The 26,684-nt window shown below is 37.1% G+C and overlaps 1 protein-coding gene across 5 annotated transcripts in view; it reads right to left on the bottom strand.

Annotated features, from left to right (window-relative positions):
* Positions 1 to 26,684, bottom strand: part of GPHN (gephyrin) — a 554,831-nt gene that overhangs the window by 85,582 nt on the left and 442,565 nt on the right. For all 5 annotated transcript variants that reach the window (XM_047797834.1, XM_047797836.1, XM_047797835.1 and 2 more), the window contains 2 exons: positions 12,347 to 12,439; positions 3,291 to 3,346 (listed from right to left, as the gene is read on the bottom strand). In XM_047797834.1, coding sequence (XP_047653790.1) covers positions 3,291 to 3,346; positions 12,347 to 12,439 — 149 coding nt within the window. The remainder of the gene's footprint in view (positions 1 to 3,290; positions 3,347 to 12,346; positions 12,440 to 26,684) is intronic.

The following is a 26,684-nucleotide window of genomic DNA, read 5'->3' as shown; positions in this document are numbered from 1 at the left end:
TTGATTTTTCTCCTTAATAGAGGTGTTGAGTTAGATTTTTTGAACTTTGGCCAATGATAGCATTTCATAATTATGTAACTGAAATTGAAAGTGTCCAACGCTAATCAATAAGACCAAACTGTTAAGTGATTTAAGACTGAGTATTTCAATACACCAATAAACCATGTTGTAAATCACTGTCTCAGTGTATACAATGGCACCCTAGTATGTACTTTCAATAAATGAGCAATTTGCCCTTTGCAAGATATCTGAGATTATTGTAAAGTGTGTACGTGTAAGATACTTTAGTTATAAAGTTCATCACAGGTAATTTGAGGAAAAACCCTACTTTCTTGTATAGTTTTGATCTTTTTTTCCCATTGAGCTCTTATGAGAGGAGTTCCTGTCATGGATCAGTGGTTAACAAATCTGACTAGGAACCATGAGGTTCGATCCCTGGCCTCACTCCCTGGGTTAAGGATCTGGCGTTACCTTGAGCTGTGGTGTAGGTCGCAGACTTGGCTTGGATCTGGCATTGCTGTGGCTGTGGCTGTGGCCGGAGGCTACAACTCCAATTAGACCCCTAGCCTGGGAACTTCTATATGCTGCGGGTGTGGCCTTAGAAAAGACAGAAAGACAAAAAAAAAAAAAAAAACCTCTTATGAGAACTTACAAGAATTTGACAACTTTTAAGTTTCACAACTTTTCTTGTGTTCTTAGTTATCAGTTGGAAGTCTTAACTAGCAAATAAAGTTTAAGAGTCCATGAGGCTCTTATGAATCAGCTACCTATGCCTAAGTATATTAGGCTGTAACTACCACAAACTATTTGTAATTTCCTAATTTCATGCAATTTTTCAAACAACTTTGGGTCTCTCCACCTAGAATGTTCCTTTTTTATTTCTGTTTTTGCAAACTCTCTTAGGCCCAATTCCACAGTTATCTGCCTAACCATTTTAGGATGAAATGCTCAGCCTTTCTGTTGTGCTCCATAGCAAATGATTGATAGCATTACTTTAACACTTAACATATTATATTTAGTTGTTTATATTCTGTCTCCTCCACTAGATTTAAACTTGTTAAGAGTGGTAATCACATATTTTTTATTTTTATTTTGCTTTTTATGACCATACCTGTGGCACATGGAAGTTCCCAGGCTAAGGGTTGAATTTGAGCTATAGATGCTGACCTACACCACGGCCACAGCAATGCCAGATCTGAGCCCTGTCTGTGACGTACACCATAGCTCACAGCAGCGCCAGATCCTTAACCCACTGAGCAGGGTCAGGTGTTGAACCTGCATACTCATGGATACTAGTTGGATTCGTTAGCGCTGAGCCACAATGGGAACTCTAAGAGTAGTAATCATATATTAATCTATTTTATATTCCTAGAACCTAGCACAGTGCTTGGTACAAATAGTAGGTATGTTTGATAAATGCTGGATAGACTCAACTGAAAGTCAGAGAAGTACTCCTTGAGTAATTGATATTTTGGAACTTTGTTATAAAAATGGTTATTTTAGATGTTCACTGTTGACAGAAATACATAGCAAGAGGTCAAGTAGGTTATGCAGCCACAATGCAAATAATTTACAAAAAAGGGACCCAGGCCTAGTTGTTCTTTTTGTCAGGAAAACAGTCATGAGGACCAAAACCAGCCTGTGTACAGCATGGATAAGGATCTAATTACCACAGGGCTAGTCTTAGCTTAAGAGATCTGTACACAGTACTCCTCAATGCCTGAATGTAGAGGTGACGGAACTAGGCTCACTGCCATTGGCAGCATTCTTCTCCTATTTTTACTCAATCCCTCTCTATTTTTACTACATATGAAAGTACATTTTAAGGCATGGGGCATAGCTTTTGCTCAAACCACTCTATCTACCTATTTATTTATTTATTTATTTCATCCTTTTATGTAATGCTTATGAATGCTTGGTGGTAGCAGAAGAGAAAAGTGCGTTTTGGTCTTCCTCTGGTCCTAGTTAATAAAGAAGGAGGTCTCAGCTGACTTTCACAACTCCCTGAATTAAAACATGCTCTCTATTTCCTCTTGAACATAATGAGGCCCACAGCACAACTTTAAGTTTGTAACTGTTAGACTCTTTTCTTGTATACCTGTAAACTACTGGTTTAAATTCAACTGAGTTTATTCCCAAACTTGTATGTGCTGTTTGTGTCAATAGCTACTAGTGAATTAAGTTACTTAAATACATATTACATAAAGTAATGATATATGAGAGTGAAAAAAGATTTTTTTTTTCTATAAAATTAAGGTAAACCTTTGGAAAACTCATTTAAAAAAGGCTGTTAAGAAGAACAGCTGTTAAATTAGGTATGGGTGAAGCAACTATAAAAAATTGTAAAAATATAATAAAAATTTAGAAGGATGTTATACTTAGTTATTTTGCAAAAGTTACTAAAATTTTTCTCTACTCCGAAGAAACCAAAATTGGAAATAACATAAAATGCCTTTCGGGTTTAATTAAGTAAGAAAGACCAGATAGAAATTCAAATAGGAGATGCTTATTCAAAGAAAAGATTTGGCTTTCCATCAAATTATTGACAAATAAATGTTCATTTATTTAAGATAATTTATATTTATTTAAATGTAAAAGATAATTTCCAACTTTAACTTATTTACAATTAAATGGCCAATTACTTGTCTCAAAAGCACTGAATAAGAGGACTTCTAGAAGTTTCCTGTGGCTCAGTGAGTTAAGGATCCAGCATTGTCAGTGCTCTGGCTCGAGTTGCTGCTGTGGTGCAGGTTCGATCCCTAGTTTGGAGATTTTTATAAAAAAAAAAAAGAGGATTTCTATTGTGCTTCCACTTTGACCCATTAGTGCTTTATTTCTTAATAGAAATATATGCCAGTTCCCTAGTTAGCTCCCTAATGGAAAAAATTAATCTAAATGATTAGCTGGAAAGATAAAATAATCTGCTTCAACTTCCCTGTTTGTAACACAAGTTGGGGAAAAGTCTGAGAAAACTATTTAGAACTGTAGCTCTATTTAGAACAGGAATATAGGAACAGAGATTCATCTAATCATAGGGCTGGAAAATGCTTGTGGGACATGTCTGTGAGACATACCAACAACACCATGCCATATATTAATAGATGCAGTTTCTTTTGGTTAAGAAGAAATTATTTTTGTCCTTTTTTATGGGAGCCATATTTTCATCTCTTTGATAACCTGTTTAATCCCTCTCTAAGATTTCCATTACAACAATGGCATAAGTCTAGAGTTAGATGCTGAAAGTCTACGAAGCTGAAATCCTTAGGGCCTTTCAGGCCTATGAATCTCACCTGTTCACCAGCTTGGGATTCCCCAATGATGAAACGATCTCCTGGGCCATCAGCAGCTGTGAGATGAACAGAAGCAAGAACAAACATCAGAATGGACCTATAGCAAGGAATAAGAACCTAGAGTTGGAATTTTAAAATTTGACTCAAATTATCAGATAAGGCTTCAGAAAAGTGAAATACTTTTCTGATCTAGTTTACACAATAGCTTTGTTACTACTGGTTTGATCTTTGGTATCCTCATCTCACCCGTATCAATAGAAGTGATCCTAATTATGTCCTTTGTTGGTGTCTCTGGAGATGGTTTTCCCGTTGTTGCACAATTTCCACTCTTGTAGTTTTTAATAGGAAAGTATTAGTCTATCCTTCTAAATAAATACCATCTTATCCATGGGGATGTATGTGCGATGTGTGTGCACACTCATGGAGACATATATGTGAAGTAGGAAGTGAAAGAGGAAGAACATACATTCTTCATTTGGCACTTGAAGGAAACAAGTTATGAAATGAAGAAACTCAGGTAGAAAAGGTTCAGTACTTTTAACAAGTTCTTGTTAGTGGTAGAACTAGGGCTAAAATTCAGTTCCTAAATTTCCAGTATAGTATATTTTTTTTTATGATGGATCGAAATGCTATTTCCAAATCAAAATACATAGTGCTGCATCACAATTTCCATTGACTTTATTTTTAAATTGGAAGAAACACTTTCAGAATTGAGAGGGAAGAAATTTCATATGCAATATTTTTTTCTACATACAGGAGTTCTCATTGTGGCTCAGTGCTAACAAACCGAACCAGTATTCATGAGGACACAGGTTCAACCCCTGGCCCCACTCAGTGGGTTAAAGAGCCAGCATTGCTGTGAGCTGTGGTGCAAGGGTGCAGATGTGGCTTGGATCTGGCATTGCTGTGGCTGTGGCATAGGCCAGTAGCTGCAGCTCCAATTCAACCCCTAGCCTGGGAATTTCCATGTGCTGTGGGTGCAACCCTAAAAAAAATAAAGTAAAATAAAATAAATTTTTTTTTCTACATACAGTATAGTAATGGCTAGATGAATAAAGTATCCCTGGAACTAAATGTATTCAAAAGGGCTTTCTCACATATGATGTGGATTTCGGACCAATACTACTGGCAAAGCAATGCCGACCTAGTGAGTTTTATGAGCATGACCATTACCTCCTTGTCACCTGCACACAGCCAGGGTTTAGGGACACATACCCAGCAAAGATAACACTGTGTATATGAATATTTTAATCATATTTCTGTCATGCTGATAAACAATAAAAAGTATTTTCCCTCTTAAAGAGGACATATCTGAAATTCATTGTTTCTTTAAAAAATATTAATTTAAATTTATTTACTTATTTTTTATTAAAGTGTAGTTGATTTACAATGTTGTGCCAATTTCTGCTATAAAACAAAGTGACTTAGTTTGATTTTGATAAAATTGGAATAACCATACATTAAACATAATATCTTTTAAGGCTTTTTATTCCTTTCATTCATTCACTAAATTTCTACTGAGTGTCTTCTATGTCCCGAGTGTCACATTAGGTGCTGGGACAGAGTAGAGAGTAAAAACAGATATTTGTTTCTAATGTAGTGTCAGTCTGTTGCAATGCTTTTCAAACTCCAGATCACAAATAGAGATGCGCCGTAAAATCATCTTGTAAACAATTTTTAAACGAAAAAGGATAATATATTTTATCACATATGGTAAGGATATTGTTTCATGAAGCATTTTTATTTAAACATATGTATGCATATATGTTTATATGTATTGTATATGTTATATATCTATATCATTGGCTTGTGATGTATAATGTATTTATATGCGCCTTTCTATGGGTGCAGTGAAAACAAAACTCTTAAAGTCACCGATGTAGTGGAGGAGATATATGTTAATCAGATAATTACATTAATAAATATAAAATTTAATATAAACTAAGAAAACCACTCTAAAGGAAAGGAACACAGTTTTATGAGTGCATATGGGGAAAGTCCTTGAACAACACTGGAGGGTCAGGAAAGCCATCCTGATAAAAGGGTTTCTGATCTGAATGTGAAGGATGAGTAAGAGCTGAGTAGGCAAAAGGGGTGTGTGTGTGTGTGTGTGTGTGTGTGTGTGCGTGCGCGCGTGTGCGCACAAGAGGGGGGGAGAGGGAGGGAGGAAATGGAAATGTTCCATCTAAAGATATTCAACTAAACAAAAATAGTGTGTGCAAAGGCTTTGGTTCATGTCCTATTTTACAGTCTAGCTACTCCTCTCAGGAGTACTGTAGCTCCTTGAGAATACCAAGGTGACTCATATTTCATTTTCATAACTTATGCTTGGAGTGTCCATAACCCCCTGCTTGGAGTGTCCTTTCCTTTTCCCTGCCTTCTAGTTAAAGACTTCTTAGCTTTTAAGACTCAGCTCAAGTGTCACATTCTCTTCTCTAGGAAGTCATATTTTACTCCCTTTTCCTCAAGAGTCACCTAATTTCTTATTTCCCTAGTGTATTCCTGAAATAACTTAATTATGACTTCCTAATATATTTGTAATCATTTGCTTATTTGTCTCAGGGAAATTCATAGTACTTGCTGAATAAGAGGTATTCAATAAACATTCATTATGTGAAGTATTCAAATGTTCAATAAATGAATGAGTGTAGCTCCTAAGAATCCTTTTAGAAAGATGCATTGGAGTTCCCGTTGTGGCACAGTGGTTAATGAATCTGACTAGGAACCATGAGGTTGTGGGTTCGATCCCTGGCCTTGCTCAGTGGGTTGAGGATCCGGCGTTGCCGTGAGATGTGGTATAGGTTGCAGATGCGGCTTGGATCCTGTGTTGCTGTGGCCCTGGTGTAGGCCGGCAGCTATAGCTCTGATTCAACCCCTACCCTGGGAACCTCCATATGCCGTGGGAGTGGCCCTAGAAAAGGCAGAAAGACAAAAAAAAAAAAAGATGCATGCATGAGTGAACAAATATATAATATTTTCTAATACAAAAATGCTGTATTTTGAATGCCTTCCATTTTCTGCTGGTCCATGTATACTGTTTTCCTCAAAGTGTGAGTCAACATTCACCATCTTTAGAACGTTCGGAAAGACAGCTCTGATTTGTCTAGCTTATCAATGATGTTTAGTAAATATTTGTTAAAAGAATAAAAAAGTGAATCTGGCACTTCCATAATACTTAGGTGGGAAGTTTGTAAATGACCTCAAACACATTAGTATTGTGTTTTTTAAATTTTCTTAAACAATCTCCTAAATGTGTGTTATCTCTTCAGCTAGATAATGAACTCCTTAGAGGTAGAGATCCCTTCCTTTATTTCTTTTTCAAAACCCTTTGCTCTTCAGTCTTCCTCCTGTCTCCTGTTCCCCCACTCATGCTAATACACACACACTCAAGATGGTCATATCAATGTCCAAACAAATACCGCTGAATAACGAGTCACTAGAGGGAATCTGGGGCAAGGCTGGTACAGAAAGTCAGGGTGACCAACATCTGAAAGAGCCCTTAAGTGATTCTAAAAAGCAAGATCCTTTGTTATCAAGGAAGGTGCACTGACTGTGGAGAGAACATGTGCTTACATCAACTATGTCCTCCACCTTGCCCTGAAAAGTTCCACCTGAGAAACATGCCTCTATACTGCTGGCTAAGGAAGGCTCAGTCACCCAATGTTACTGGAAGGTTCCTGGTACCAATGGAGGAGTAATTTTTACCATTTTCCTTACAACAATGCTTCTCAACCCTTAATGTACATAGAAATCACCTGGACAACTTGTTAAAATACAGATTCTGATTCTGTGGGTCTAGGACAGGGCCTGAGGTTCTACGTTTCTAACAAGCTGATGCTTCTAACAAGCAGCTGGTTCATGGATTACTCTTTTTAAGAGGCAGAGCACTATAAGACTGAGCTGAATACAGATGAATTCAGACTAAGAGAAAACTTAATAAAAAATTAGTGAACTACAACAGAAGCCCTAATTTTTCATCAATACCAAGTCTTACTATTTATTATGAAGACAGAAAAGTAATGATCAATGTCTCTAACTTGCTGATACTTATTTTATATCTATTAAAGAGACAAGTAAAAGTTGGCCTCTCTCTTTCTCTCTTTTTTTCCCCCATTTTTGGCTGCCCAGCGGCATATGGAGTTCCCTGGCCAGAGATCAGATCTGAGCTGCAGTTGCCACCTAAACTGCAGCTGTGGCAATGTCAGATCCTTAACCCACTGTGCCGGACCAGGGATCAAACCCATGTCCCAGTGCTCCCAAGAGGCTGCTGATCCTGTTGCAATGCAGTGGGAACTCTGAAAAGTTGCCATTTTCAAGATGAATTCTACTGGCTTGGGTAGGAGGGGGCAGAATGGAGATATGGTGGCGGATGAACCTAAAGCTGCAAAAGAAACTAAGTTACAGTACATCGTTAGAAAAGATGCATGGATTCCAAGGATTTCTATAAAGGCTTAGACTCTTTCCCTCCTAATTCTGGCATTTCTGTTAATAAGTTTTCTTTACAGTTTTATAACTGTAGAATTTAATTTGAAGGAAATGATAAAGGCAATATAAGCCAAATCCTAACAGCAAATGCATTACATAAATAATTCATAACGCTTAGTACCCAACCCTGAAGCTCTTCCCACTCCTATCTTTTTTAATGCCCAGAAAACACTTTTAGTCTCGTTCATTTGTTTATTTGAAGATTTCTGATTATATCATTTGATATAAAATTGATACCACTAGATAACTATTCATTGTGGCAATATATAGAAAATGATCATCCCCAGACATGTGCCTTGGAATTATCCCTCATTTTCAATTTCCAGATATGAAGAAACTCTCTTTAAATACCTCAAAATGCTTTATAGCTATTCATTTATTTTCAATAATAAAAGTCTCATTATTTCCAGATTAGGGCTGAATAAATGGAGGCCACGGAGATAGCGTAGCTTTCAGAGGTCCTAGGAAATACCTTCAACACAGGAATAAGGCAGAGGGATTAGTAATAAGACTTTGTTAAATAACAGAACAAACTAAGATTGGATGATGGGCAAGAGGGTAATAATACTTACTTGTATGCTAAAATTAACATTATAGCAAGAGTTTGGGGTGGGGACAGGGAAGGTGCCCAGCAGGTTTAACACTTTCTGCAGTTATACCAAAGAATTAAATCAGGTGAGTTGATTGGAATTTTAAATCTGCTGCCTGGAAAGCAGGGAGCTAGGAGTAGGAGAGACGGATGAGAAGGCATTTTATATTCTTTACCACAATCTTCCAGGAGAAAATGCCCATCTATTGGGAAAAGACAAATCATTTCCTTAAATACATTGTTTTAAGCTTTTTGGAATTAACTAAAATGAATTATTCCAAACTATCTCTCTGCGCACATGAGTGATGTTCCTACATCAGCAGGCTTTTTTCTTCATCTAAAGTGTCCTACAGTGGAAGACAATAGGCTGTCGAATGAGTAGGAGAACCAGCTATGGCCAAAGGATTTAAATGGGCAAAACAGAAATGCTAGAATATGGCTTTTGTGAAAGAATAAGAAAATCAGAAAGGTTATACTGAATTTTAGTATGCACTTTAAGCCACTTGGAAGGAAGTACAACAAAATGTTAGTAATAGCTAGATAGTGAGATAATGGGTAATTTTATTTTATTTTAGTTTTTTTGGCTGTGCCTGTGTGGTGTGGACGTTCCAGGGCTTGGGGTCAAACCACACCACAGCAGTGGCCTGAGCCGAAGCAGTGACAACACCAGATCCTTAACCTGATGCACCACCAGGGAACTCCTGGGTAGTTTTAAAATGTTCTTTTTTGGAATTCTCTGGGTTAAGGATCCAGCGTCATGACTGCTTTGGCTCAGGTTCGATCCCTGAGTGAATTTCCACACGCACCATAGGCGTGGCCAAAAAAAAGTCCTTTTTGATTTTCTGTATGTTCCATAAGCATGTGTTTTAAACATAATGTAAAAAAGGAAAAAAGCTTTAAAATTTACTTTACCTAAATGGCAAGGATTTCTTGTAATATATTTTTTCCAGGACTGTTTGTTAGGCATGGTTCTCAAAATAATTACTGGCTTACGATTTTCTTTCTTCTAAAATGATCCCCAAACTAATCCTAAAGTGATAAGCCTTTTAAATTGAACATTTTCAAGAATGTGAACTTGGTATTCTGAGATAGTTTTGCCTTTATTAACATCTAAGAAGCAACTGTGAGACAATGGGCACCCACGTCTCTACAGGGGTGTGTGAATGCGTCAAGAAGATGATTAGCTTAATCAGTGTGAAGAGAGAAATAACTCTTCTAAAAATAGGGATAAAACTGCTGTATTGCTTCTCACTGGTAATATGCTACTTTCATTTTCTTTTCTCTGCTTTTATCTTTCAAATTCACTCCCTTCTGAATGCAATTTTAGGTTTACGAGTTTACAGGGTCTTCCTATTATTTATATTCTCATCACTTGATTCCTGTCTTCTTTCTACTTTTTTTTTTTTTTAATAAAAAATCTATTCCTACTTCTTATTTCCTTGGCTATTTTTCACTGTCTTGGTTTTTCGACTCACCTGAAAGCAAGTGATCTCCAGGTGGTTTGGAATTTTATCTCACGTGTTTCTGAAGGATACTGGCTAATGCTTAGTGATCCAGAGCAAGTTAGCAACCTCCTTACACCTAGAGGGTTAGCAATGCTCACAGGTGCACTGGTTACTACTGGAAAGCCTAAGGCAGAGGCAGAGGAGAAGAAAAAAAGGGAAAATAAAGGGAGTGGGGAGAAAGGAATGGGATTAAAGGAGGACAGAGCAGAGAGAAGAAGGTATAGGAAGAGTGGTAGAGAACTACAACAGCCTCAAGGATATTCTTTATCAAAACACTGCCCTGGTGGTATTATAACACAGGAAAGACTAAGACCATGCCTTTTTGTTCATTGATGACTTTTGCTGCCTTAATTATGATGTTGACTGTAATTAAATAACCATTCCCACTTTAAAACCTAACCATATCCATGATGGTTATCTGTTATGTGTTATGGCTCTGTTAAATGCTCTATATCTTCGAGAACTAGTAAACTTCATGGGAAAGAAATTATGTGAATTAGCTTGATGGTAGAATAATTGTTGAAACTTTTATACTGCCAGATGTCATTTTAAATGTGTGCGTGTTTGTGTGTGTGTGTGTGTGTGTGAGAGAGAGAGGGGGGTGGGGAGAGAACTAAAAACACTACCACTCTAAAACAAAAGAATATGACACACTGAATGGTAACTTTATATATACATTTCTTTGGTGGAGTCTACAGTTGCAGAAAGGCTCTTTAATGGCTCATGTGAGTTAGCTAGAAAAGCTAAGGGCAACAGTTTCTTTTTCTTGAGCTGATGCTACCTCATGTAAAAATCACAGAACAACATTTTGTTTCAGAATAATTCACCTCCGAAAATTTATTTTTTCATTTTCTCCTACTTTATATTACCAAGAATGTAAAAAATAGGCATTCTTGTCCCTTTGCTGTTTCATCTGCTATAGTTGTTTTTTCTACTCTGGAAATAAGGATTCTTTATCATTTCACAGTAATTCTATATGGCTACCAATTATAAGTTCAAATAGAATTTACACTTTGGAGGGAATAAGAAACAAGAGTCAAGACTAAAATAATATTCTTTCTGGACAATATTCATTAAAATAAACACTAGAAGAAATGAATTGGAAGAGAAAACTAGGAGGCATTGGGGATTCATTTATGTTTTCAGAAATACTCTAACTTAGTGAGATCAAGCTGAATGAGGTGCATTTAAAGAAGTTTCCTGAGAAAGAATATACAAGTAGGAATTAATCTCTCCACTATTTTATGACAATAACTGTTCAGATAAATGTTATCCTCTTTTCAGAGATGGTCTAAATAAATGTGTTAATAAATAACGATTATAGTTACTATTATTAAACATTAAAAAATTATTGAGCCCTTTTTTTGGTGCCAAGTACTTTAAGGCGTTCTACAGTCTCAGTTAATCATCACAATAACCTATTGAGGTAAGCAGTGTGATAATTACTGCCATTTTATAGATGAGAAAACCAGGGGTCAAAAAGTTTAAGTGATTTGCTCAAAGTAACATAGATGGAAGTGGTACTTGAATTAGATCACTCTTACTTTGCTCAAAGTCCATAACCTTAACCTTCTGTCTTACTGCCTCCAATACAGAAAGATGCTGCTAAGAGATGGTGACAGAATATGGAGGGGATTCATGACTCTATTTAATTATAAGAAAGAGGAAATTATTTTAATGACTAGATAGAGTGAAAAACAATCCAAAACCAAAAAAATCAAGAAAGGGACTCCATAAATAACTGTTAAAAAGGAACTGGCCTTCTTAACAGCTCTGATAAATTGGGAAACATTTTCAGACATTTCTTCAATGATGTTAGCCTTGAGTTAATAACCAATAATAGTTTCCATGCAATTCAGTTGCATTTTCATTTTGGGTTCTTAGATTGGACTTTAGGCAGGCAAATGCTATTTAATACAGGCTTTTGAGCTTTATGCAACCTCAGGCAACTCTGAAGGCATGAGCAGCTGGTACCATCTGGGTGTCAGAGCTTTGAATTGTGGAATCTTCTAGGGAATCAGAGGTTTTTCTCATGCTTGCTTTCTATGAAGCCCTTAGTGATGCTTGAGTTTAAAGCAGGAGGAAAAAACCTCCACACTTGATCCCTGATTATTGGGAATCTGCTCTTCTTTCTTGGACCATATAGAATTTTTCCACTGGAAAACTTCCAGAACAAGACTGTCTGCTGTCTGGTATATGCAGAGGCTGAGAGAATTATGGTACAGTGTTTTTATCAATCTCTACATATTTATTTTTAAGAATTTAAAATAACCATAGCACTTACACTGAAAAGTTTTTTAATCAAGATTATTCCGGAAAATATACAGGTTATAGGTTAACACTGTTATCTGTGAATGAAATTATTTTGACAGCCAAGGGGGAAAGAGATGTAATAGTCATTAGGTGTCTGGGCTGAGCCAAAAATCTGGAAAAAAAAATACAATGTAAGTTGATATGCAAAAATTAAAAATATTTACCTCGAACAGCATAACCATCTTTTACTGATGCTGGGAACGGGGGTAGGTTGTCTTTCGCATACACATCTTGAGCAAGGACTCTCCCCATTCCATCTGTAAGAGAAAAGAAGGAAAACATGGATATTGAGTGCAATGGGTTAAAAAGACAATCCTAAACAAGATGGACATATTTACTTGTCTGACAAGGCTTGCATAAGGGCTCAGTCAAATTTCCTGATTTCTGCCCCAAGGAATAGGAAGCAGAAGGAAGGGATGCATCCGAGTGTCTAAAATGAAAGATTAGATTCAGTCAATTAATGGCAATGCTTGCAAGGATTATTTGAATATGAGTAGCTACACAGTCATCAAAGATGTAGTCAAATTGATGTGTCATTAACAACTCAAAGATGATGAACCCAAACATGACAACCTAAAGATGATTTTCTTTAAAAGTAAATTCTGATGGAGTTCCCATCGTGGTGCAGCAGCAATGAATCCAACTAGGAACCATAAGGTTGTGGGTTCAATTCCTGGCCTTGCTCAGTGGGTTAAGGATCTGGTATTGTCATGAGCTGTGGTGTAGGTGCAGATGCGGCTTGGATCTGATGTTGCTGTGGCCAGCAGCTGTAGCTCCAATTTGAGCCCTAGCCTGGGAAATTCCATAAGCTGTGGTTGTGGCCCTAAAAAGCAAAAAAAGCAAAAAAAAAAAAAGTAAATTCTGAAACAGTCACAGTCACTGACCCAGTAATTTCACTTCTAGAAGTCTATCTTAATAGATAAATCTTTTTTTTTTTTTAATGGTCACATGTATATGAAAATTCCTGGGCTGGGGATTGAATCTGACCTGCAGCTGCAACCTATGTGGCAGCTGTGCAACACCATATCCTTTAACTCAATGCCCTGGGCCGGGGATTGAACCTACACCTCCACAGTGACCTGAGCTGCTGCAGTCAGGTTATTAATCCACTGTGTCACACTGGGAACTCCCACATAACTCTTTATGTACATTTTTATTTCAGAGTTGCTTATATTACTGAGAAATGTAAAGAAATCAAAAGACTAATAATATATAAATGTAAACAGACAACTACCAATCTTCATGACAAAATACAACTTAAAGTAATATATATATATATATATTTTTTTTTTTGCTATTTCCCGCGGCATGTGGAGGTTCCCAGGCTAAGGGTCGAATCGGAGCTGTAGCCATTGGCCTACGCCAGAGCCACAGCAACGCGGGATCCGAGCCGCATCTGAAACCTACACCACAGCTCACGGCAACGCCAGATCCTTAACCCACTGAGCAAGGGCAGGGACCGAACCCGCAACCTCATGGTTCCTAGTCAGATTCGTTAACCACTGCGCCACACCGGGAACTCCCCTAAAGTAATATTTTCGAAAAATATTCATTGACACAGGAAAATTCTTATGACATTTTAAAAACATGCAGAACTGTACATGTGGTGTATAATCTTAACTATGCTAAGGCATATGTGTATAGATCAATAGAAAAAGTTGGGAAAGGCATACATGAAAATATAAAGCATTTGTTTTTTGTGGTATATTACAATTACGTATATTTTTATACTCTTTGCTATACTTTTTTGAAAATTTTCAAGTTTTATACAATGATCACATACAATTTTCACAATAATTTTTTTTCCTTTAGAAGTGAAAAAAATTATTGTTAAAAAAAAAAAAAGGAAAGAGCTTCCTCATCATGCTATTTAATTTTAGCCAAAATATGGTTTTAGGTTAAAACCTAAAAAAATTTAGTGACTATAAGAAGAGTGCCAGTAGCTTACTAAAGTGATTATTCAAACCACTATTCATCCACTCTGGATGACAGTGAAGTGATTATTCAAACCACTATTCATCCACTCTGGATGACAGTCACATCTGGCTAAAGCTCAGAAGTTTGATCTAGTGCCAACAAGAGTTAAAGTTTCAAGAGTCATGACCAAGTCCTTAAATCCTCTAGTCAGAATCTGTCTTTATTATTACTGTTATTGTTGTTGTTATTTTAAAGAAGCAATAGAATAATAAATTAGTAGAGGAGGAAGAAGAGGAGGGAAAAAAAATCAAGCTATAAAATCCAAATACTGGGGAGTTCCTGTTGTGGCACAGCAGAAGCGAATCTGACCTTGCTCAGTGGATTAAGGATCCAGTGTTGCTGTGAGCTGTGGTGTAGGTCGCAGATGTGGCTTGGATCTGGTGTGGCTGTGGCTGTGGCATAGGCCAGCAGCTGTAGCTCCAATTAGACCCCTAGCCTGGGAATCTCCATATGCCACAGGTGTGGCCCTAAAAAGACAAAAAGACAACAAATAAAAAAAATGAAATCCAAATACTATAAGTAATATAGAATTTTATTTACATATAATTTTTGTATAGATTTAGAAAATCCCATTGTTTCCAGAGCTGGATGGGTAAGTCTTTTTGCTTGTTTGTTGTTTGTTTTTAGCTTTGTCCTTCTTGGCCATGTAGGACCTCTGGTTTCCACCTAGGACTAGAAGTAAGTACTGACAGATTTTCAGTTTTGTATTCTGATCTGCAGTGACAGTGATATTGACTCTTCTCTTTTAGGAGAGTAACAGTTGAATTGGAAGGGAGAACTTCTTAGCATATTCTAGCTGCAGGTACTCCCAGAAGGTTGAAACTGCTCTGGAGCTATCCCAGAGCTATGGGCAATATTATGTAAAATAGGGACAAGAGGGTCTGGTTCATATTCACATAGACAACATTAACTCCCAAATGAACCTGAAGCTATAAGGAGTCTCTGGTAGTGAGCCCCATGGCATCTGCCCAGGATCACAATAAGCCTCCTGGGATAGCTCCTTATCTAAACTATTCTGATCTGGGGTGGTGAATGAAAATGTAAATGCTATATCAGCTTAGATACTAAGAGAATAACTTTGCTGGGATTTGGAAAAGCTCAGTAATAGCGGTTAATAATCAAAGGTAGCACCAGGGCTGAGTTTTTCTGGCAGCTGGTCTAGTTAGTTTAAGAAATGTTTATATAGTATTTACATTGCATTTCATAAATTTCTAAGGAATATCACATATATAATCTCATTTAATCCTCATAAAAATCTAGTAAAGCATTATTATATTCTATTTATGGATAAATAAAGAGAAGTTTAAACGTAAATCACTTATCCAAGGTCATATCATATATTTTATAGGCGGCTAAGGCAGGACTGAAATTTAGATCTTACAACTTCAATCATTACTACAATAACAATAGCTACATACCCTCTATGTATTGTTATCCCTTTATTTCCCTGACATTTAAAAAAGCTACAAGGCAATTCCGCAAAAATTAAACATAGAATTACTATATAATCCAGCAATTCCATTTATAGGTATATATATCCAAAAAATTAACAGCAGAGACTTGAACAGATACATACATGCTGACAGTAGCACTATTCACAATAGTCAAAAAGTGGAAGTAACCCAAGTGTCCATATGTCTAATGAGGGGTGAATAAACACAATGTGGTGTGTATACACACACACACACACACACACACACACACACACACATGCACAAATATATATTATATATGAATATTATTCTATATAATGTATAAATAACACATGAATCTATATATGAATATTATTCAGCTTTAGAAAGGGAGGAAATTCTGACATGCTATAATATGGATGAAATTTGAAGACATTATGAAATAAGTGAAATAAGCCAGTCACAAAAGGACAGATATTATATGATTTCACTTATATGAGGTAATTAGAATATTCAAAATCAAAATCATAGCATCAGAAAGTACAATGGTGGTTGTCATCGGTGGGGGAGAAGAAGAAATAGGGAGTTACTGCTTAATTAGTATTAAGTCTCAGTTTGGGGATTTAAGTTTTGGAGATGGATGGTGGTGATAGTTGCAGAACAATATAAACATATTTAATGTGACTGAACTGTACAGTTAAACATGATTAAAATGGTAAATCTTATTTTATGTATATGTTACCACCACCACTAAAACCTACATAGAATTGCTGGCATCCATTGTTAGCACATGTTATTTTTTTCTCCCTAAGTCCCTGCCAGTAGCCCAAGAAGTGATACATGCTCATCATGGCTCTTTTCATTCCTATATTCCAGGAAGAATGAGGTTGAACATTTAGTATGATAAGTTTGAAAGACTGTTGATACTGACAGTTGTAGATATGGTAGCAGCTTAACATAAGTTGACTAAGGTCTCATTGATAGCCAACTTAGAGAAAAGAGTACTGGCTGACTTTAATGACTGAATTACTCATATATCTTATTGTGCAATTCCATTCTGGAGGGTTCCTAATGTATAGAGTCTACTCAATCATGATTTGATAAAATTAGATTCTGGAAACTCAAAAAATTGTTCTCTAATTTTCCAATAATAATTGTCTCCCCTTCCCCCACCCTACCATACACATAAACACTTAAAAATAGCCCTCGAGGAGTTCCCATTGTGGCTCAGTGGTTAATGAATCTGACTAGGAACGATGAGGTTGCGGGTTCAATCCCTGGCCTTGCTCAGTGGGTTGAGGATCTGGTGTTGCCGTGAGCTGTGGTGTAGGTTGCAGACGTGGCTTGGATCCCACGTTGCTGTGGCTCTGGTGTAGGCTGGCGGCTACAGCTCTGATTCGACTGCTAGCCTGGGAACCTCCATATGCCGCAGGAGCGGCCCAAGAGATGGTACAAAGACAAAAAAAAAAAAAAAAAAAGCCCTTGAATCTAGGAAGCTCAAATAATAGCTCTGAACTGAGAAGATGGACATAGGACAAAGAATAAACAAGTTAATTAATTTATTAACTGAAGTATACTTGCTGTAAATTTATAAAGTTACAAGTGTACAATACAGTGGTTCACAATTTTAAGGTTATACTCCATTTATAGTTATTATAAAATATTGGCTATATTTCTCATGTTGTACAATATACACTTATAGGTTATTTGATAGCTAATAGGTTGCACCTCTTACTCCTCTAGCACTGTATTTCCCCTCTCCCTACTGGTATCCTCTAGCTTGTTCTCTACATCTGATTCTTGTTTGTTATATGTTTTTAGATTCCACATATAAGTGATATCATACAATATTTGTCTTTCTCTGACTTGTTTCACTTAGCATAATGCTCTTCAAGTCTGTGTTGCTGCAAATGGCAAAATTTCATTCTTTTCATGGCTAATTAGTATTCCACTGTCTGTGTGTATGTGTTTATTACATCTTCTTTATCCATTCATCTGTTGAAGGAGATTTAGGTTGCTTCCTTATCTTGGCAGTTGTAAAGAATGATTCCATGAGCATTAGGGGCACAAGTATCCTTCTAAATAGTATTTTTGTTTTTTTCAGATATATGCCCAAGTGGAATTGCTGGGTCATATGGTAGTTCTATTTTTGTTTTTTTGAGAAACCTCCATACTATTTTCCACAGTGGTGGCATCAATTTATATTCCTGCCAACAGTGTACAAGGTTTCCCTTTCCCCCATATCCTATAAGTGAGTTGTTTAAATGCCACGAGCTACCCAATCTTCATTAGGCTACAAAATAAAACACAGATCCTATTCTAAGAATTCTGCAATGGTAGCATAAGACTTGCCTAGCATAATATGGAAAATGTTTATACTGAGATTGAGCTTTATTTCTGACAAGTGCCTAGTTTCTGATACAAAGAATGATTTATCACATATTAAACATGGTGGGCTTTTTCTTATTTCTGCGCCTCTGCAGATAATGTTGCCTTGGACAGGAATGCCTTTTTTATTTCATCTTTTCTCCTTCCAGTGAACCTTAGGCATCCTTCGAGTTTCAGCTTAGATGTCAAACCATGTCTTTGGTTTTCTGTCTCTAACCAAGACAAATTAGTTCACTGACTGATTTATTTATTCATTCATCAAACACTAGAAATCTACTATATGCTTGACACTGGGGACAAAAATACTAGTAAGAACGGCCTGGCTGGTTTCTTCAAGGAATTCATATGTAGTCAGTACATATAAAGGAGAATATGGAAAAATAAAGAAATGATTACAAGATGGTATGTACAGGCAGTGACAGATATATGTCAGGATATATGGGAGGCATACAGAAAAAAAACCCCGCCTAAATAAGAATGTATGGAACATCAAGAAAATCTTCCTAGATGAGATGACATCTAAGCTGAGTTCTAAAGGATAAATAAGAAGCAAGTTGAGGTGGGGGGGTATTTTAGATAACAGAAGCAGAACTTTATCTTGTGAAAAAGGGAATCCAATGAAGGATTTTCAAGCAGAGTAATGACCTCAAGTTAACCTCCCAGCAGTGCTTAAGCCACTTCAGAGATAATGAGATTCTACTTTTTAGGAACTTGCTTAGTGACAAGATATAAACTGGTTTGGAGATATTGTACTTAGTTTTTATAATGTAAAACATTTGTTTCCATCTGTTGTATATTTTTCACATTACATTATGATTGTTCGTGAAACTATCTTGACTTCTCCATCAGGTTGTGAATTCCCTGTTGCCATGGCATATCTTACTCATCATTGTATCTCCAGTACCAAGCACAGAGTTTGGTACTTAAAAGGCACCGAATAAATGTTTTTTGAATGACTGAGTCAATGAATAAGTACATTAATGATTAAGACTAAGGAGGGAAATGTCAGGTAAATAGAGAAAAAGGTCATATCAATCACACAGAACAAACGTCACCCAAGGAATACATAAAATAGAGAAACACGTCTTCTAACTTCTATTCTCATTATTCCCCACTCAGTCTCCTCTCCTCTAAGTGAAATAAAATGTGGTATACACATAAAATGAAATATTACTTGGCCATAAAAAAGGAGTATGATACTAATGGAGGCTATAAAACATTGCTGAAAGAAATTAAAGGAGACACAAATAAGTGGAAAGACATCCTTTGTTCATGGATTTAAAGACATAATATTCTTCATGCCCTTACCACCCAAAGCCACCTATAGATTCAATGTAATCTCAATCAACAAGCAAATGACATTTTTTTTTGCAGAAATACAAAAATTCATCCTAAAATTCATATGGAATTTCAAGAGACCCTGAGCAGCCAAACCAATTCTGAAAAAAGCAAAGTTGTAAGACACTTCCTGATTTCACAACATATTACAAAGCTGCAGTAATCAAAACAGATGGCACTGGCATAAAGACAGGAAAACAGAACAATGGCGTGACAGTTTTACGTGTCTTTTTTTTTTTTTTTGTCTTTTTGCTATTTCTTTGGGCCGCTCCCGCGGCATATGGAGGTTCCCAGGCTAGGGGTTGAATTGGAGCTGTAGCCACCAGCCTATGCCAGAGCCACAGCAACGCGGGATCCTAGCTGCATCTGCAACCTACACCACAGCTCATGGCAACGCCGGATCGTTAACCCACTGAGCAAGGGCAGGGACCGAACCTGCAACCTCATGGTTCCTAGTCGGATTCGTTAACCACTGCGCCACGACGGGAACTCCAGTTTTATGTGTCATTTTGACTGACCATGAGATACTCATATTAAACATTATTTCTGCGTATATTTGTGAGAGGTTTCCCAGAAGGGATTAGCATTTGAACTGGTGGAATCAATAAAGTATACTACTGTCCCCACTGTGGGTGGAATCGTCCTATCCATTGGGCATCTGAATAGAACAAAAGATAGAGGAAAAATTTGCCCCATTTGCTTCTTGCCTGCCTATTTGATCTTGGATATTGGAATTCTTCTGCCCTAGGATGGGCTTTATACCATTACTCCCTTGGTTTGCAGGCCTGCGGACTTGGATTGGAATTATAACACCAGCTTTCCTAGGTCTCCAGCTTGCAAGTGGCAGGTGAGTTATCAGCCTCCATAATCATGTGAGCCAATTCTTCACAATAAATATCTTCCTTTATGAATTGTTTGTTCTGTTTCTCTGGAGAACTCTGTCTAATACAAATGGAATAGAATACAGAGCTCAGAAATAAGCACTCGCATATATGGTCAAATGACCTCTGATAAGAGTGTCAGGACCACTCAATGGGGAAAGGACAGCTTTTTCAACAAATTGTGTTGGGAAACTGGATAATTAATTTCTAAAGAATGAAGTTAGACTCTTGTCTTCCGCCATATACAGAATTTAACTCAAAATGGATTAAAGACCTAACATAAAACCTGCAACTGCAAAACTCTTGGAAGAAAACACTGAGGAGAGGCTTCATGACATTGGATTTGGCAATAATTTCTTGAGTATGAAACCAAAAGCACAGGCAATTAAAGCAAAAATAGACACAAGGGATAATATCAAACTTAAAAACTTTTATGCATCAAAGGACATAATTAATAGAATGAAAAGGCAATCTTCAAAATGAGAGAAATATTTGCAAATCATGTGTTTGATAACAGGTTAGTATTCTGAATATATAAATAACTCCTACAGCTTCAAAACAAATAACGAAAAAAGATAACCAATTAAAAGGAGGAAAAGCATTAGGAAGAGGAGCCCCCAAGCACTTGGCTTTGAAGGCTAGCAGGGCTTGATGGCAGGAGATCCATAGGATCAGGGGAAAGAGAGACTGCATTCTTAAAGGGTGCACACACAAAAAAATATCATGAGCGCAAGGATTAAAAGCAAAAGCATTAATTTGTTAGAAGCCTAGGTCCGACCTACCTGCTGGTCTTGGATGGTCTCCTTGGGAGGTGGGGGGCAGTTGCAGTTCACCCTGGGGACTTTGACACTTATGGAAGACATCCTTGGGATCATTCATCCGTGCGAGTGCTTCTAGAGGTTGACATTTTGGCACCAAGACCTGGCTGCACCCAACAGCTTGTAGGCTCCAGTGGTGGGACAGCTCAGGCCAATTCAATGAACTGGGTGGGGATACAGTCCCACTCACCAGTGGACAGTCTGGCTAAAGTTTCCCTGAGCCCACAACCACCATTTATGATACAAACTCTCCAGAAAGTGGGCAACAGAGGGAACCTATCTCAACATAATAAAGGCTAAACCCACAGCTAACATATACAATGGTGAAAAGTTGAAAGCCTTTCTTCTAAGATCAGGAACAAGACAAGGATACCCACTCTTTCCATTTTTATTTAACATAGTTTCGGAAGTTCTTAGCCACAGCAGTCAGTGAAGAAAAAGGGACCCAGATTGGAAAAGAAGTAGTAAAGTTTTCACAGTCTGCAGATGACATGATGCTATTCAGAAAATTCTAAAGATGCTACCAGAAAACTATGAGAGTTAATCAATTTTTTGGTAACATTGTTGGATACAAAATTAATATAAAGAAATATGTTGCATTTCTATACACTAACAATGGAAGATCAGAAAGAGAGAACTAAGGAAACAATCCCATTTACCACTGCATCAAAAAGAATAAAATACCTAGGAATAAACCTATATAAGAGGGCAAAAGACCTATACTCTAAAAACTATATGATACTGATGAAAGAAATTGAAGTTGACACAAACATATGGAAATATATACCAATGTTCTTGGAATGGAAGAATTAAAATTGTTTAAATGACCATACTACACAAGGCAATCTACAGAGTCAGTGCAACTCTTATCAAATTACCAATGGTATTCTTCACAGAATTATAACAAAAGCAATTTAAATTTGTATGGAAATACACAAAAGACTCCAAAGAGCCAAAACAATCTTGAGAAAGAAGAACAGAGCTGGAAGATTCAGGATCCCTGACTTTATACTTTACTACAAAGCTACAGTAATCAAAACAATATGGTACTGGCACAAAAACAGACACATAGATCAATGCAGCAGGATATAAAGCCAGAAATAAACCCACACACCTATGGTCAATTAATCTATGACAAAGGAGGCAAGACTATACAATGAAAAAAAGACAGGGGAGTTGCCGTCGTGGTGCAGTGGTTAACGAATCTGACTAGGAACCATGAGGTTGCGGGTTCGGTCCCTGCCCTTGCTCAGTGGGTTAACGATCCGGCGTTGCTGTGAGCTGTGGTGTAGGTTGCAGACGCAGCTCGGATCCTGCGTTGCTGTGGCTCTGGCATAGGCCGGTGGCTACAGCTCCAATTCGACCCCTAGCCTGGGAACCTCCATATGCCGTGGGAGCGGCCCAAAGAAATAGCAAAAAGACAAAAAAAAAAAAAAAGAAAAAAAAAGAAAAAAAGACAGTCTCTTCAATAAGTGGTGCTAGGAAAACTGGATCAGCAACATATAAAAGAATGAAAGTAGAACACTAACACCATATACAAAAATAAACAAAATGGATAACAGACCTCAATATAAGACTGAATACTATAAAACTCTTAGAAGAAAACAGAATACTCTTTGACATACGTCACAGCAGTATCTTTTTGGATTCACCTCCTAAAGTAATGAAAGTAAAAAACAAAAACAAAAACAAAAACAGGCAACAAATGGGACCTAATTAAATGTACAAGCTTTTATACAGCAAAGGAAACCATAAACAAAATGAACTGGGAGAAAATATTTGCAAATGATGGTACTGACAAAGGATAAATTTCCAAAATACACAAAAATCTCATACAACTTAACATTAAAAAAAGCCCAATCCCCAAACAGGCAGAAGACCTAAATAGGCATTTCCCCAAAGAAGATACAAGGATGGCCAATAGGCCCATGAAAAGATGCTCAATATTACTAATTATTAGAGAAATGAAATTCAAAAATACAATGAGGTATCACCTCACACTAATCAGAATAGCCATCATTAAAAAGTCTACGAGCGGAGTTCCCGTTGTGGCGCAGTGGTTAACGAATCCGACTAGGAACCATGAGGTTGCGGGTTCGGTCCCTGCCCTTGCTCAGTGGGTTAAGGATCTGGCGTTGCTGTGAGCTGTGGTGTAGGTTGCAGACGCGGCTCGGATCCCGAGTTGCTGTGGCTCCGGCGTAGGCTGGTGGCTACAGCTCCGATTCAACCCCTAGCCTGGGAACCTCCATATGCCGTGGGAGCGGCCCAAAGAAATAGCAAAAAGACAGAAATAAAATAAAATAAAATAAACCTGACTCCAAAAAAAAAAAAAAAAGTCTACGAGCAACAAATGCTGGAGAAGATGTGGAGAAAAAGGAAACCTCCTACCCTGTTGGTGGGAATGGAAACTGTGGAGAACACTATGGAGGTTGTTTAAAAAACTAAAAATGGAGTTACCATATGATCCTACAATTCTACTCCTGGGCATAATATCCAGAGAAGACTCTAATTCAAAAAGATACACGTACCCCTATGTTCATAGCAACACTATTTACAACAACTAAGACGTGGAAGCAACCTAAATATTCATTGACAAAGGAATGGATGAAGAGATGTACACACACAGGGAGACACACACACAAATAATATTACTCAGCCATGAAAGAGAATGAAATAAAAAATTTGAAGCAACATAGATGGACCTAGAGATATTAAGTGAAGTAAATTAAAGACACCATCATATATCACTTATATGTAGAACCAAAAAGAAACTATACAAATGAACTTATTGATGAGACAGAAATAGACTCAGACATGGAAAACAAACTTACAGTTATCAAAGGGGATAGTAAATTAGGAGTTTGAGATTAACATATTAAAACTTCTATATAAAATAGGTAAACAACAAGGACACTGTACAGCACAGGTAACTATAGTCAGTATCTTTTAATAACCTATAATGGAAAAGAATCTGAAAAAGAAAAAAGTATACAATTGAATCACTTTTCTGTCTACTTGAAACTCTCACAACATTGTAAATTACCTATACATCAATTAAAAAAATTTTTTTTAAATAGGAAAGGACTTGAAAAGACAATTCTCCAAATATGATGTATAAATAGCTAAGAAGCATATGAAAAGATGTTCTACATCACTAATTATCAGAGAAATGCAAATCAAACCCACAATGAGATATCACCTCATAGCCAATAAGTGGTTAATAACAACAACAACAAAAAAAATCAGGGAGTTGCTGTCGTGGCACAGTGGAAACGAATCTGACTGGGAACCATGAGGTTGTGGGTTTGATCCCTGGCCTCGCTCTGTGGGTTAACGATCTGGCGTTGCCGTGAGCTGTGGTGTAGGTCGCAGATGCAGCTCAGATAGTGTGGCTGTGGCTGTGGTATAGGCCGGTGGCTACAGCTCCAATTAGACCCCAAGACTGGGAACCTCCATATGCCTTAGGTGTGGCCCTAAAAAAAGACAAAAAGACAGAAAAAAAAAATCAGAAAAACACAAATGTTGAGAATGTGGAAACATGAACTCTTAGGTACTTGTTGGTGGGATTGCAGAATAGTACAACCACTATGGAAAACAGAAGTCTCATCAAAAAAATTAAAGATAGAACTACTACATGATCTAATCTTACTTCTTTTGGAGTATATATCCAAAAAAATTGAAAGCAGGGTCTTGAAGAGATATTTTCATACCCCTGCTCATAGTAGTGCTGTTCATAATACCCAAGAGGTAGAAGCAACCCAAGGATACACCTTGAGGACATTATGCTAAGTCAAATTCTTAGAAAGGAGAATGGTGGTTACCAGGAGCTGAGATGAGGAGGGTAAAGGGAGTTGTTTAACGAACAAAGTTCCAGATATTCACTATGAAAAAGTTTTGTACAACAACGTGAATATACTTAATGCCACTGAACAGTACAATTAATAATGGTTAGGATGATAAATTTTGTTACATGTTTTTTACTCCATTAACTTTTTGTTTGTTTGTTTGTCTTTTTGCCTTTTCTAGGGCTGCTCCCACGGCATATGGAGGTTCCTAGGCTAGGGGTCTAAGCGGAGCTATAGCTGTTGGCCTATGCCAGAGCCACAGCAACATGGGATCCGAGCCGCATCTGAAACCTACACCACAGCTCATGGCAACGCTGGATCGTTAACCCACTGAGCAAGGCCAGGGATCGAACCCGTAACCTCATGGTTCCTAGTCGGATTCGTTAACACTGAGCCATGACAGGAACTCCTCCATTAACTTTTTAGAAAAGGAACAAGATACTGATACATGTTACAACATGCATGAACCTTGAAAATAGTATGCTAGATAGGAGAAGCCAGTAACAAAAGACCACATATTATATGATCACTTCATATGAAATATCCAGAATAGGTGAGTCTATAGATACATAAAGTAGGCGAGTGTTTTCTTAAGGCTGAATGGTAGGCTCAGGGGATAGGAGGAGGATGATAGCTAAAGGGAATGGGGATTCTTCTTGAGGTGATGAATATGTTCTAAAACTGACTGTGGCAATGGTTGTACAGATTTGTGAATATACTAAAAACCTCTGAACTGTATACTTAAAGTGGGTGAATTTTATGGTAAGTGAATTGTATTTCAATAAAGGGCAAGAATAAGAGTTTTTTTTAAAAGACAATATCTTTCACTTTAACATGTAACTATATTTAGAAGAGTCAAGAAAAGTCATATTTGAAGCACACATATACCATCTGGTCTTTGAAATATCTTGGAAAGAAAAGAAAACATTTTATCTGGAAAGAAAAAACAGCTTTATACTTAAGGTTATCAATATAAATATAATAATAGAAAATTGGCCAGATTAAATTTTGGACTCACATTAAATATAGAGGTTTCCGTCTTTAGAGTAAATTATATTCCTACTGGATTAGTTCTGCTTTTGGAGTTGGCGTCAAGTTAACTTACCAACAGAATTTTAATCTCAAAGAGAAAGACGTGTATTACCTCAAATCTTTTTCTAAAAGCCTAAGGCAAGGGAAAGGAATTGAAGAGAAATATGCAGTTGATTGGAAAATGGCAAGGGCTCCTAGCTGGCAGCAAATAGAAGAGAACTGAAGGAAAAAATGTCAGATAAACTCTTTACTAAACAAGCAACTACATCCATATCCCTCAGTAGGGTTCAGGGATTACGCAATGGAGAGCTCTTCCAAGCAGTCAATATTAGATTCATTTAACATCTTACCAGACGATTTATTTGGGGACTTAGTATGCAGTAGTGCTGCAAATTATTTCATCACATGGGACAGGCTCTCCTTCATACATATACTTATATAGACACTAAACCATCTCTTCTTCTTTGCCCATAGGTGGTGCCCAAGTATTAGTGTTGAATAAACTTTGGGCAGGTGATTTAGAAAATGAGCCAGGCAGCAGTAACTTCTCAACTAGAAATTATGGCTATTCAGGCACTCACGAAGCCCCCTTGTGTGGGGGAGTTATTTTAACAGTTATATAATTGAGCAAAATTAACTCACTTACAAAGGAACAAGACCTATAACATTGGCTTAATGATCCGTATGTCACAACCAGGTAGACTAATCTTCCTATTTCATACCTCCTTTTATGCATAAAATTCTAAAAGGGACAATTCACTGCTTTAAATTGAGTTCAGCAACATTTAAAATTCCTTGGCTAGAACTGCTT

Source organism: Phacochoerus africanus, chromosome 9 (assembly GCF_016906955.1).
Source record: "Phacochoerus africanus isolate WHEZ1 chromosome 9, ROS_Pafr_v1, whole genome shotgun sequence".
NCBI lineage: Eukaryota > Metazoa > Chordata > Mammalia > Artiodactyla > Suidae > Phacochoerus > Phacochoerus africanus.
Note: the sequence above shows the minus strand (reverse complement) of the source record. Positions and strands in the feature narration are given on the sequence as shown.